This window comes from Alosa alosa, chromosome 4, assembly GCF_017589495.1.
Source record: "Alosa alosa isolate M-15738 ecotype Scorff River chromosome 4, AALO_Geno_1.1, whole genome shotgun sequence".
NCBI classification, from domain to species: Eukaryota; Metazoa; Chordata; class Actinopteri; order Clupeiformes; family Clupeidae; genus Alosa; species Alosa alosa.
Genome location: NC_063192.1, coordinates 33,716,919 through 33,729,595, shown reverse-complemented (window position 1 = coordinate 33,729,595; position 12,677 = coordinate 33,716,919). Strand labels below are relative to the sequence as shown.

At 44.2% G+C, this 12,677-nt stretch overlaps 3 protein-coding genes across 3 annotated transcripts in view; all 3 read left to right on the top strand.

Annotated features, from left to right (window-relative positions):
• Nucleotides 1–2,946, top strand: part of LOC125293355 (putative helicase mov-10-B.1) — a 34,621-nt gene extending 31,675 nt beyond the window's left edge. The window contains 5 exon segments of the mRNA XM_048241221.1: nt 614–685; nt 965–1,090; nt 1,914–2,002; nt 2,354–2,472; nt 2,712–2,946. Coding sequence (XP_048097178.1) covers nt 614–685; nt 965–1,090; nt 1,914–2,002; nt 2,354–2,472; nt 2,712–2,773 — 468 coding nt within the window. The 3' untranslated portion in view covers nt 2,774–2,946.
• A 1,709-nt stretch (nt 2,947–4,655) lies between these two features.
• LOC125293353 (putative helicase mov-10-B.2) lies at nt 4,656–9,603 on the top strand. The gene is made up of 6 exons (XM_048241220.1): nt 4,656–4,966; nt 5,060–5,156; nt 7,387–7,550; nt 7,945–8,183; nt 9,356–9,454; nt 9,563–9,603. The coding sequence occupies exons 1-6, from the start codon at nt 4,830–4,832 to the stop codon at nt 9,601–9,603; spliced, it is 777 nt and encodes a 258-aa protein (XP_048097177.1). The 5' UTR covers nt 4,656–4,829.
• Nucleotides 9,604–9,704: 101 nt separating this feature from the next.
• Nucleotides 9,705–12,677, top strand: part of LOC125293352 (putative helicase mov-10-B.1) — a 29,109-nt gene continuing 26,136 nt past the window's right edge. Inside the window, 1 exon segment of the mRNA XM_048241219.1 lies at nt 9,705–9,943. Within this exon segment, the coding sequence (XP_048097176.1) occupies nt 9,705–9,943 (239 nt within the window).

The following is a 12,677-nucleotide window of genomic DNA, read 5'->3' as shown; positions in this document are numbered from 1 at the left end:
CACAGATGCTTTGACGCTTTTCTCAGATCAGAATGAAAATTCTCATAACTATTAGTTCAACCTCCACAGTCATTTGTGCACATCATAGTAGCAATTTCTCCTTCCTCTGAACAAATTGCAAATGCTTTTGGACATGTAACAGTTGCTTTCATACTATTCTCTTTATACCATTATCATTTGCTTATGTCATGTCAGTCAAAATGAACTGTACTTATGGATACTTAATAGTTGTTCCCAATAAAACTAATAGTCTTCATTTCATTGCTTGAGTCATTCCATACAAAATTGTTGAACTAGTTATTAAATTCTGTCACAATGCTGCAGAATTGCAAAAAGTAAAAATAGTACAGTACGCTGTGTTTGGAAAATAGGCTCCCACTGGATTTTCATGTAAAAATTGACTTTTTTGCATATTTTGCTAATATTTTGCTAATAAGGAACAAGATTTTATTGTCAAATTTTCACGTCTACAATTTTCCAGCTACTCATGCTCTGAGTGTGCTTATGCGTGAATGTGTGTGTGTTTGTGTGTGTATGTGTGTGTTTGTGTGTGTGTGTGTGTGTGTTATCAGCTGTGTCATACTCTTCCTGTGTTTTTTCCTTATTGTCACAGGTTCTGAAAATCAGACAGGCGATTCGAGAGCTGAGAGAGTTGAGGGAGAGAGAAGACATTAATCTGCTTAAGGTCTGTTCTTAAAGAACCCTTCACACCTGTTCTATATCCAGCACTTCAGTTCTAAAGTTCTCTGACCTTTAAGTTGTTTTTAAAGAACCAGTAACATTTGTTGTATTCTCCCTCTATTGAGTACTCTGTTTGTGTGTGTGTGTGTGTGTGTGTGTGTCTGTGTGTGTGTGTGCGTGGGTGTGTGTGTGTGTGTGTGTGTGTGTGTGTGTGTGTGTGTGTGTGTGTGTGTGTGTGTGTGTGTGTGTGTGTGTGTGTGTGTGTGTGTGTTTGTGTGTGTAGGTTGGCTCAGTAGAGGAGTTTCAGGGACAGGAGAGAAGAGTGATTATTGTATCGTGTGTACGAAGCAGTGGAGAGCTCCTGACCTTCGACCAGAAGTTCAACATCGGCTTCCTCAAGAACGAGAAGGTAGGTTTTAGCACACACACCCCCTCCTCTCTCTCTCTCTCTCTCTCTCTCTCTCACTCTCTCACACACACACACACACACACACACACATACAGTCTGTCTCAGATGGCGTACTTCTGTCTGCCCACTTTAATGCAGTGCCCTGTGTTTACTGTGTGCTTACTGCTTACTCATGCAGTGCCCTGTGTTTACTGTGTGCTTACTGCTTACTCATGCAGTGCCCTGTGTTTACTGTGTGCTTACTGCTTACTCATGCAGTGCGTACATTTCAACAGAATAGCGTCCTCTCAAATCGAACACCAACTTTGTGCATTTAACGCAACATTTAAATATAACTTTATTGGTGTCCTCCATATGACAGTGACATGGTCGTATTGTGTCAAAACATGAGCAGTTTATGTTATAACTTGCTTGTACTTCTGTAAAGTGTGTTTTCCACTGCTGCTGCTCCAACTTTCTCAACCACGATTACCACGAGTTTGAAAACGCTCCCTCCCCTTCCGCTATTTGGCCAAGATGATGTCCGTTGAGGACGAAATGTGTCCAGCGTTCCACACTCAGCTTTTTTTATGACTGCACCACCCGGGGACTAGACTTTGTGCCGTCTGAAGAGAGAGAGAGAGAGAGAGAGAGAGAGAGAGAGAGAGAGAGAGAGAGAGAGAGAGAGAGAGAGAGAGAGAAAGAGAGCATATTCTGTATATGTGGATTTATGAGGAACGTTTTACTACTGGGGGTGTTTGTGTTGTGTTGTTGTTGTTTACTACTGAGGGTGTTTGTATTGTGTTGTTGTCGTTTACTACTGAGGGTGTTTGTGTTGCTGCAGAGGTTTAACGTGGCCATGACGAGGGCCAAAGCCCTGCTCATCGTGGTAGGAAACCCCGTTATCCTCAGAACAGACCCTACCTGGGGCAGGTGAGCTGCAAGAGCACTAACACACTACATGTTCAAGATAATCCACACACCCACACACACACACACACACACACACACACACTACCTGGGGCAGGTGAGCTCTGGCAGCACAAACACATATAATGTACAAAATGAGCCACACAGACACACACTTGCACACACACACACACACACACACATAGGGCAGGTGAGATCTGAGAGAACCAACACACAACAAATAGTCATGATAAATCAAACACACACACACCTCCTGGGTCAGATGTGCTCTGCCCCCTCGCTCATTTCCAAACATCACTAATAAGTGTGTGTGTGTGTGTGTGTGTGTGTGTGTGTGTGTGTGTGTGTGTGTAGTTTTATCCGGTACTGTGTGGAGCAGGGTGGATACACTGGATGTCCCCTCTCAGACTCCCCGCCTGATGGGGCGCTGCAGGCACAACTCGCTGCTCTTCACCTGGAACCTGAGGAGCAAGGTGGGCATGTCACAGGACACTGAAACCTGTGTGTGTGTGTGTGTGTGTGTGTGTGTGTGTGTGTGTGTGTGTGTGTGTGTGTGTGTGTGTGTGTGTGTGAGTGTGTGAGAGAGAGAGAACTTGTGAAGGATGTGTAAGGAGAACTTGTGAAGATGTGAAATGCCTGTTGGGACATACATGGAGAAACTGTGTCTCAACACCCCTCGCCTGTCTGTGTATGTGTGTCTGTCTCCCTCTAGTGGACATAGGGGAGAGTGTCGTGCAGCAGCTCTTGGACCCGGAGTGGAGGAATGAGCAGTAGCCTGATTATTCAAGCTACACACACACACACACATGCACACATGCACACACACATACACGCATCCTAGCCTGGCTGCGCCCATCCTAGGTCTCCATGATTTCCCTGACAAAAAAAAATGTCAGGCCAATCAGCGACGAGAGGGGAAGCCAAAGCCGAAACTTATTGTGATAAACAGTAACAGCAACATCTGCAAACATCAAAAAATGCAGTTGGAAAAAGGCAGAAATGTATTTACAGCAAAGGTAGACACACATACATTGTTTCCTGACTTTCCTAGTCAGTCTAAACTTTACAAACTGACACTAAACAGCATCGTAACGTTGGGAATCTCTGATCAATGTGATTGGTGAGGCTGGACCAATGATTTCAAAGTTAGTGCCCGTCGTGATGCAAGTGTTGGAAAGGAATCCAATCATGAGTCACCAGACTCTATTCACTTCCTGAATGAGTTTGGACTTTTCCAGGCTATACATATTCACCACATTTATTGATTCACCACACCCACCCACCCACCCACACACACACACACACACACACAAACACACACACACACGGAGCCACACAGGCATCAGAATGTTTCTTGATATATCACTTTAGTTTGCACATCGGATCTCCGGTTTTAGTTGTTTATCTTTTGATTGTTGTTGTTTTTAATTGCAATTGTTTACTGCAGCATGTAAGACTTGTTTTCAAAAACGACACACTTTCACAGTGTACAAAAGTGTGTGAATGAAATGAATACCTGTATTGATATAATAATAGCTGTTTAAAATAAATGTATGTGAGATTAAAAAGTAAACAAATCCATTCTCATTGACTTCTGTGACTGGTGTGTTGACCCCTATTTAGAGTGTGTTGGCCCCACATTGGCCTCTGTGACTGGTGTGTTGACCCCTATTTAGAGTGTGTTGGCCCCACATTGGCTTCTGTGACTGGTGTGTTGACCCCTATTTAGAGTGTGTTGGCCCCACATTGGCTTCTGTGACTGGTGTGTTGACCCCTATTTAGAGTGTGTTGGCCCCACATTGGCTTATGTGACTGGTGTGTTGACCCCTATTTAGAGTGTGTTGGCCCCACATTGGCTTCTGTGACTGGTGTGTTGACCCCTATTTAGAGTGTGTTGGCCCCACATTGGCTTCTGTGACTGGTGTGTTGACCCCTATTTAGAGTGTGTTGGCCCCACATTGGCTTATGTGACTGGTGTGTAAATATTTCAAGTGTGTTGGCCCCACATTGGAACAAACTACTGCACACATCTTCAGAATAGAAACTATGCCTTATAGGCCTATCATTGATGACTTCATTTCAGTACTTTTATTTACTTTTGTAAGGTAAATTAAAAGTTTAAAGTTTACTATTTGCTACTTGGTCCTTTGGTTGACCTTTCTGCATGTGAAGTTCTCGTTTATTTGAATGAATGAATGAATGACCCAACCTTTAGCCAGGAAAGATTTACACCCTTAGGAGAACATGAATGAACAGAAAAGTTACTAGCCTAATAATTGGTGAACTGGTAGGCCTACTTTTTGAATAGCGTAGCATAGGATATGAATTTGCCAACCGAATGCAGTTCAAATCGCAGTGCGCTCATTATAGCGATAGCTTTGGGATCTTTAAAAAGCGTCTATAAATAGACTACTTGTTTACCTGGTTCTTAACTAATCAAATTTCCTTACATAGTCTTAGTGTGTAGGCTATGTTTATGATTATTGCTATTATTCTGTTAAATCAAAGATTCTAGAACAGACTCTGTTCTAGAATCTTTGTGTTAAATGTATTCTGTTCTAACAAATAATAGGCGTAATAGTAAATCGGGTATTAATATTCCGGTATTGACGGATTGTGACGTGTGTCCCTTAGGTTTCGTTTCACCGATCAGCTGAGTACATTTCCTCGGAAGAGCCAATTGTTGTGTAAACAGCTATTTGCGGTTAGGTTCAAATAACTTCAGGGTTGCACTTTCCTAGCCGACAGTTGGAGAGGGAATCCATTGTGTTTTTTTATGTTTGATAGTTAGGCTACTGTATAGCCTATTTAAGGACGGTTTGGGGGGAGGATGCCGCGACGAACACTGTATGAAAACCGTCAGATAGGACTTGACTTTATTGAGTTCCTGGGCGAAAGTAATAGGCGGTCTGTTAAATTCACTAAACAAGAACTCAAAGATATCTACAACAACGAGTTCCGGGACAGGTGAATAATCTCTTTTTAAAACAGTTTACAGACGGATCTCTGGTCATCACAGTAGGCTATTTACTTCAAAAACATCTGTGTTGTGTTTTGCAGGGATGCCAAGGACTCAAATTTTTCAAATGTCTTGTTTGCACTTTGCCATGCGAATAAAGCGCGTATTATCCGTGGGCGTGTGCACATCGATCCTAGGGTAAGAAAGTTGTCATTATATTGTCCTTTAGGCTTTAAAGTTTCTGCTTATTATATTCAGTCATATTTTCCTTGATTTACTCGGCATTCATGATAAGCGCAAAAGTAATGTTGAGAAATTAGTTTGCTTCCTGTGCTGCTGGGTCAATATACGCGCAAACACTGTTCACTGAACATTACACACTGTCACTGACTGAACATTACACAACACTGTCATCGCATTTTTGGAGATTTAGATGTGTGTGCGTTTGTGTGTGTGCGCGCGTGCATGTGTCTCAGATCGCCCCTCTCACAAAAAAAAAAAAAAAAAAAAAAAAGTGGGTACTGGGTGAGTGGTACTGGGTTCTAGACCAGTAGCGATGTTCTAGGTATGAACTGTGAGTGAACTCTGACTGGAGGACTGGGTTCTAGACCAGTGGTGATGTTCTAGGTATGAGCTGTGATTGGACTCAGACGCAAGGACTGGGTTCTAGACCAGCAGACCGATGGTGACGCTCATCTGCGGTGTCCTGGGTCATGTGGTTCATGACTCATGTTCCTGTGACTCAAGATGTGACACGGAACAGCAATACACTAAACACTTCATTAGGAGTTTTGTAAATAAACAGAAAGGACTCCATAGGGTGAAAAAGTGCCTATCACAAGAACACACCCACCCAATCAATAGGACACACCCACTTGATAAATAAGATCGAAAGCCAAACTAAAGGGTCCACTAGTGAGGATAAGTGAGTAGGAGACTAGAGTTGGGGGGGGGTCTCTTTGGGCTCTCAGGACTGTCACGGTGTGAACAAACAAGCAGGTGGTCTGGACCTGAGGCAGGCGCTGTGTGTCCTACCTGCGGTAAATGATAGTTGTGTGTGTGTGTGTGTGTGCTGCAGTCAGTCACAGTGGATCTCACTGACACATTCACCCATAAATGAATAAACACATGAATAATAATAATAATAATAATAATAAGCTTTATTTGTATAGCACCTTTCATACACAGAATGCAGCTCAAAGTGCTTTACATTTGAAGCATGTAACACAATAATAGTCAGTCAGTCATTATCAATCACTTTTCTTCATTGCTAGGGGCCGTTTATGATCCACTCAGCAACATATCAAAAATATAGAAAATGACGTCATAAGACTGGCAGCCTTAACCCTCTTACCCCCACAAGCACGCCTATATGGCAACTGTGGCAAGGAAAAACTCCCATATTCCAGGAAGAAACCTTGAGCAGAACCTGACTTAATAGGGGAGCCCATCTGCTTCTAGCTGGCTGCGCCCCCTCCAATAGCAGCAGATGTAGAATAATCTGAAAAAGTAGTCTACAGGATAAGATGAGTTAACTAAAAGCTTTCCTGTACAGGTATGTTTTCAGATCTTTTTTAAAAATATTTACTGAACTCGCCTGCTTGATGTACAGAGGCAGGGTGTTCCATAGTTTGGGGCATAATGGGTAAAAGCAGCTTCTCCACTTTGCTTGTGGAGCACTTTGGGTAATGATTAAAAGATTAGAATTGGATGATCTAAGTTTCCTTTGTGGTTGATAAGATATTAAAAGCTCAGAGATATATGAAGGTGCTATGCCATTCAGAGCTTTGTAAGTAATTAACATGACCTTAAAATTCTATAGGAAATAGGGAGCCAGTGCAGTTCAGCCAACACAGGGGTGATGTGTTCTCTCTTCTTAATCTTAGTTAAAAGTCTAGCCGCAGAGTTCTGTATGAGTGCCAATTTCTTTAGATGTTTTTTGGGAAGACCAGTGAAAAGTGCAAGGCTAGAGTTGGGAGGGGGTCTCTTTGGGCTCTCAGGACTGTCACAGTGTGAACAAACAAGCAGGTGGTCTGGACCTGAGGCAGGCGCTGTGTGTCCTACCTGCGGTAAATTATAGTTGTGTGTGTGTGTGTGTGTGTGTGTGCTGCAGTCAGTCACAGTGGATCTCACTGACACATTCACCCATAAATGAATAAACACATGAATGAATGAATGAATGAATGGCACAGAGCACTCACTGCAGTAGTGAACATGATAATGGTGGAAATGAATTTCTTTTCATTGTTATGCAGTCGCTGAAAAAGAAACCGTTTGATTCGATGTTAGAAAGGTGTCCTTGCTCATTAACTTGTGCAGTTGACGTGCCTCTGCCCTCTTGACCCCTCTTGACCTCTCTTGACCCCTCTTGACCTTTCTTGACCCCTCTCTGCTCTGTGGCTGGCATCTCGTCTGCGTCCGCTTCCAGGTGAGACTGCTGGACCAGTGGAGACAGCCCCGCAATCCTCCCGCCCCCCCGCCACCATTAGCCAATGGCGCGGCAGCGCCAGCGGGGGTGTCTGAGCCAGAGTCTGCCGTCAAGGCCCGGAGACAAATGGCCGCGAGTATCTACTCCAGAATCAACAGGGACAGGTACACCTGAGCACCCTCACCTGAGTCAGTAGGGACAGGTACTCTTCAACATCCACACCTGAGTCAGTAGGGACAGGTACTCCTCAACATCCACACCTGAGTCAGTAGGGACAGGTATAGCTGAGCACCCTCATCTGAGTCAGTAGGGACAGGTACTCCTCAACATCCACACCTGAGTCAGTAGGGACAGGTACTCCTCAACATCCACACCTGAGTCAGTAGGGACAGGTATAGCTGAGCACCCTCATCTGAGTCAGTAGGGACAGGTACACCTCAACATCCTCACCTGAGTGAGTGGGGGCAGGTACACCTCAACATCCTCACCTGAGTGAGTAGGGGCAAGTACACATCAACGTGCCTCATGGATGCGTGTGCTGTGTTTGCTGTGCTGCAGGTCGGAGTTCATCGCTGACCGGGGGGGCGTGCGGATCTCCTCTGGCCATCAGCAGGGTGAGGGGCGGATCTGTGTGAGTGTGCAGAGCGCGGCGGAGTGTGAGGTCCAGCTGTGTGTGGAGAACACGGGCGACGGAGCCGTCCTCTTCACCTACTACTCCCTACTGCACTGGGTGGTCTGCTTCAGCCTGGAGGACGAGCAGAAGGTCACCCGCGCCCGACCTCTGCACCTGCCGCCAGGTAAGGGGGCAAGGCCGAGGGGGCACTGGGGTCCAGTGGTCGTGACGTGGGGTGACGTGGTCATAGAAACCTGAAGGTTTGCGCTGTGCTTCAGCTTAGAGGACCAGCACAGCATCACCCAATCAGACCCCTAATTCCAGCCAAGGTATGTTAGCATTGGTAGCATTGTCCTGTTTATGACATGGTGATCTCAGTCTTACAACGCCTGAGGGTTTCAGTGAAATATTCCTGTTTTTTTCCCCCTGAGTTCTGAAGGTGTGTGTAGTGTACTTAGATGTTGTGGAGTTCTGGAGGTGTGTGTAGTGTACTTAGATGTCGTTGTGGAGTTCTGGAGGCATGTTCCAGCCTGCGTGTTTGTTCAGGTTTGCCAGCTAACTCTTTTGATTCCCATATCAGGTGGTATTATATAGTTGTTACTGTTTATTGCTGTGCTCCATATTACTGTTTATTGCTGTGCTCGTTGCTTTTATGTGCAGCAATGTCAAACACACTGACAATCATGGCACTCACAGCTGTCCAGTGGAATTAGAAGTAACTAATAAAGGTTTTACATAACTGCTACCGTAGATGGTAAAAAGTACATTAGAAGGTGTGTCAGTCGTATGTCATAGCTGGCATTTTCAAAAAGCCACAGCTACTCACGGGTCATTATTAGGAAGGGATGTCACAGCTGGGCGGGTCAGGGTTCACTTTGGGCCATCTTAGATATGAACTTTACTGTAGGAACTTGGTGGTGCTGTATTAGTTTCAAACTGACATTCTGATAATAGACAGAGCTGCCTCTTAGATATGAACTTTACTGTAGGAACTTGGTGGCGCTGAATTAGTTTCAAACTGATTTCTGATAATAGACAGAGCTGCCTCTTTGTCCATACCTATGTGTGGCCAGAAGGGCAGGTACTATGAAGCACGGTTGTTCCGTCCTGGAATGTGACCCTTTCGGTCCATTCTCGGCAAACTGGGTCCCCTCTTAGTGCTGAATTGATACCCAGTCCAATCATACCTGAAGAAAAGGGGAACCCACCCATTGTTTTATTTGACTAGAACCATCCCCCTCCAGCACTGCAGGTCTGCAGAACTGACCCAAGCTCATGTTCCGTTCCTCAGGAGAGCAGAATGGTGTGACTCTGCGGTTCTGCAGAACTGACCCGAGGTCTTGTTCCATTCCTCAGGAGAGCAGTATGGCGTGACTCTGCGGTTCTGCAGAACTGACCCGAGGTCTTGTTCCATTCCTCAGGAGAGCCGTGACTCTCTGCGGTTCGGGCTAGCACGTGGGGTCTTGTTCCATTCCTCAGGAGAGCAGTATAGGCGTGACTCATGGTTCTGAGAACTGACCGAGGTCTGCAGAACTGACCCGCAGGTCTTGTTCCATTCCTCAGGAGAGCAGTATGGCGTGACTCTGGCGGTTCTGCAGAACTGACCCGCAGGTCTTGTTCCATTCCTCAGGGAGCAGTATGGCGGACTCCGCGGTTCTGCAGAACCCAATCGGGTCTTGTTCCATTCCTCAGAGAGCAGTAGGCGATGCGGACTCTGCGTTCGGCTAGGCACGTGGGGTTCTACCAGGCCACGTTGGTGTTTGAGTTCCGGTCGGCATCGGCGGCGGCGGACAGCCCGCCCTTCCACGTGCTGCGCTTCATCGAGGGGATGCACACCTCCGCCCTGACCGAGGCCCTGGCGCCCATCGCCCCCTACACGCCACGCAGGATCAACGCCAGCCAGCACCCCAACGCCAGGGTGGAGGACGGAGTGCGCCCAGACAGGTGTGTGGTCAGCAGACAGGTGTGTGGTTAGCAGACAGGTGTGTGGTTAGCAGACAGGTGTATGGTCAACAGACAGGTGTGTGGTCAGCAGACAGCTGTGTGGTCAGCAGACAGGTGTATGGTTAGCAGACAGGTGTATGGTCAGCAGACAGGTGTATGCAGGTGTGTGGTCAGCAGACAGGTGAATGGTTAGCAGACAGGAGTGTGGTCAGCGGTCCCTCCATCGCACCACTGCGATGATCAGTCTGTGCATTAAATTCCCACAGCTTATCTACACATTAACCTCACCAGTGTTTACATTGACTTCCTACAGCTTACAGTATCTACATATAAACCTCAGAAGTGTTTGCGGTGGAGTTTAACGAGTAGGAAATGATGGGTGTTGATATGCATTCTACTGAAAATATTCCATTTCAGGTGCCATAGTTCTGCATATGATAAATAAATTAGTGTAGACTTAAAGTTCTCAAGTATTCTGCTGGGATTCAGACGTGGAAAAAGCTGTTTAAAGGAACATGCCACCCAAAATCAGTAGTAATATATGTTCTCACCTTAACTTTCACGAGTTGAGTCATACCTCTCCCACGTCGGTATGAGCACTCAAATGCTCTGGCGCGTGGCGCGAATGTGTTAGCATGTTGCTATGCTAGCGGGCTCTGCCGTAGCCGTAGAGGGAGTAAGATGGCATTAATCAAACACATCCACGTTTTCCCTACTTAAATACAGTTGCACAAGTAGTTGATAAAAATGTGTAAGGGCACACAACATGAAACGTGACAATTTTCCAAGCGAATAAACAGGAGAACTACAATGTCTGGCGCAATAGCACTTGGGAGTACTTCGACCTAGGTAGTAATATTAACTAGAAACGCAATTCCCAAGGAATTACCAGTGCATGAAAATGCAAAAGTTGTAATGTAAAACATCATGTATAGTTAAAATAGATAATACAGAGCTGGTTACTGCCGTAATCCTAGAACAGACATGGTGGTTGCATAGCTTAATAAAAGTTGATAGTTTAAAAGTAGACTGTTTAAAAGCTGAATGTAGATAGTTTAAAAGTTGTTGATAGACAGCTAGTTTAATGAATGTTGATATTTAAATAGTTTAATGGCTGTGTATAGGTAGATATTTGAGGATAACTAAAAGTTGAAATGGCTCTAATGTTTGCTAGCAGTTATGCTAACATTTTTAACTATGCTAACCATGCTACTTAGCTAACGTTTTCTAGCAGTTTTGCTAAACATGCTAACTATGCTAGCAATGTTAACATGCTAACCATGCTACTTAGCTAACTTAGCTAATGTTTTCTAGCAGTTTTGTTAAAAATGTTAGCAATGCTAACAAGCTAACCATGTTACTTAGCTAACGTTTTCTAGTAGTTTTGCTAAACATGCTAACTATGTTAGCAATGCTAACTATGCTAACCATGCTACTTAGCTAATGTTTTCTAGTAGTTTTGCTAAACATGCTAACTATGCTAGCAATGCCAACTATGTTAACCATGCTACTTAGCTAACCTAGCTAATGTTTTCTAGCATTTTTGCTAAAAAATAAAAAATGCTAACTATGCTAACAATGCTAACTAGCTACAGTGGGTAGGAGTCATAGTTGATGACAAGTGTTGACATAGTTGATGACAAGTTAAAAGTTGTTGATAGACAGCTAGTTTAATAGATAGATAGTTTAGTGATAGTTTTTAAAAGTAGACTGTTTAAAAGTTGAATGTATATAGTTTAAAAGTTTAAAAGTTGGATGTAGATAGTTTAAAAGTTGTTGATAGACAGCTAGTTTAATAGATAGATAGTTTAATGATAATTTATTGACTTTTATTTTGAAACAGTTTTGGGCAGAGGAAACTGAATTGAAAGTTGAAAGTTAAATAGGATGTGTAGTCTTAATTGACCCAGATTGTATGCTTAAAGCCTGAGGCTGCAGGTGGCCTGAACACCTGGCATAGGATTCTAATTGCTTAATAGCCGTATTGTGATGTCACAATCACAATGTTAAGTCTGTTAAGTATGTTAAGTTAAACTGTTCAAGAGAAATTGTGTACGGAAAAAGTGGTTAGCGGAATAATAATAAGAAGTTGTTGCCTAGGAAGAACAGTACAGTGCATTTTCATGCACTGTAATTAACACCTAATTGTAGATCCTATCCGGCGGCGCTGCTGACATGAGGCTAGAAAGCTCTTGCCTGTTCAGCGCATTTCTAGTGTGTGTGCCTCTCTCTCGCTCAGAGGGGAGGGGGAGGCTGAGGGGTCGATCAAGCATGGATTCTAAACTCTGGTGGATAGGATAGGAGCACCTTCTAGAACACATCACTGCATGCTATATGAAAAGGTTCAATGGACTTCACTGCATCTAAGAAGAAAAATCCATATTTTAATCTTTATAGCAAAGGCCCTAATGGGCAAACTTCCCAGTTATATTTGTAATCTTTTGTCATTTTGCCCTTCTACATACAACACCCGTTCCTCAAACAAGCTCCTCCTACAGTCTTCAACTTCCCGAACTAAACTGGGAAAATCTGCCTTTTCATCCTTTGCACCACATGCATGGAATGAGCTACAACACACACTTAACATGGACTCCTTACCCTCCTTAAATGTTTTTAAAAGTATTTTAAAGCTGGCTTACACTGAGCAGTGTCACTGCTTCTAGTGTTCTATTTTTCAAATATATTTTAGCTCTCCTTAGTCTTTGTTGTCTCTGACTCTGTGTCTTCTGTGTTA

What these genes read in the sequence shown, in the direction of transcription:
- LOC125293353 (XM_048241220.1), top strand. Translation starts at nt 4,830, where the DNA reads ATGCCGCGACGAACACTGTATGAAAACCGTCAGATAGGACTTGACTTT. An exon ending in TCCAGAATCAACAGGGACAG is followed by an intron (nt 7,551 to 7,944) that starts GTACACCTGAGC and finishes GCTGTGCTGCAG; the next exon opens with GTCGGAGTTCATCGCTGACC. An exon ending in TCTGCGGTTCGGGCTAGCAC is followed by an intron (nt 9,455 to 9,562) that starts GTGGGGTCTTGT and finishes TCCATTCCTCAG; the next exon opens with GAGAGCAGTATGGCGTGACT.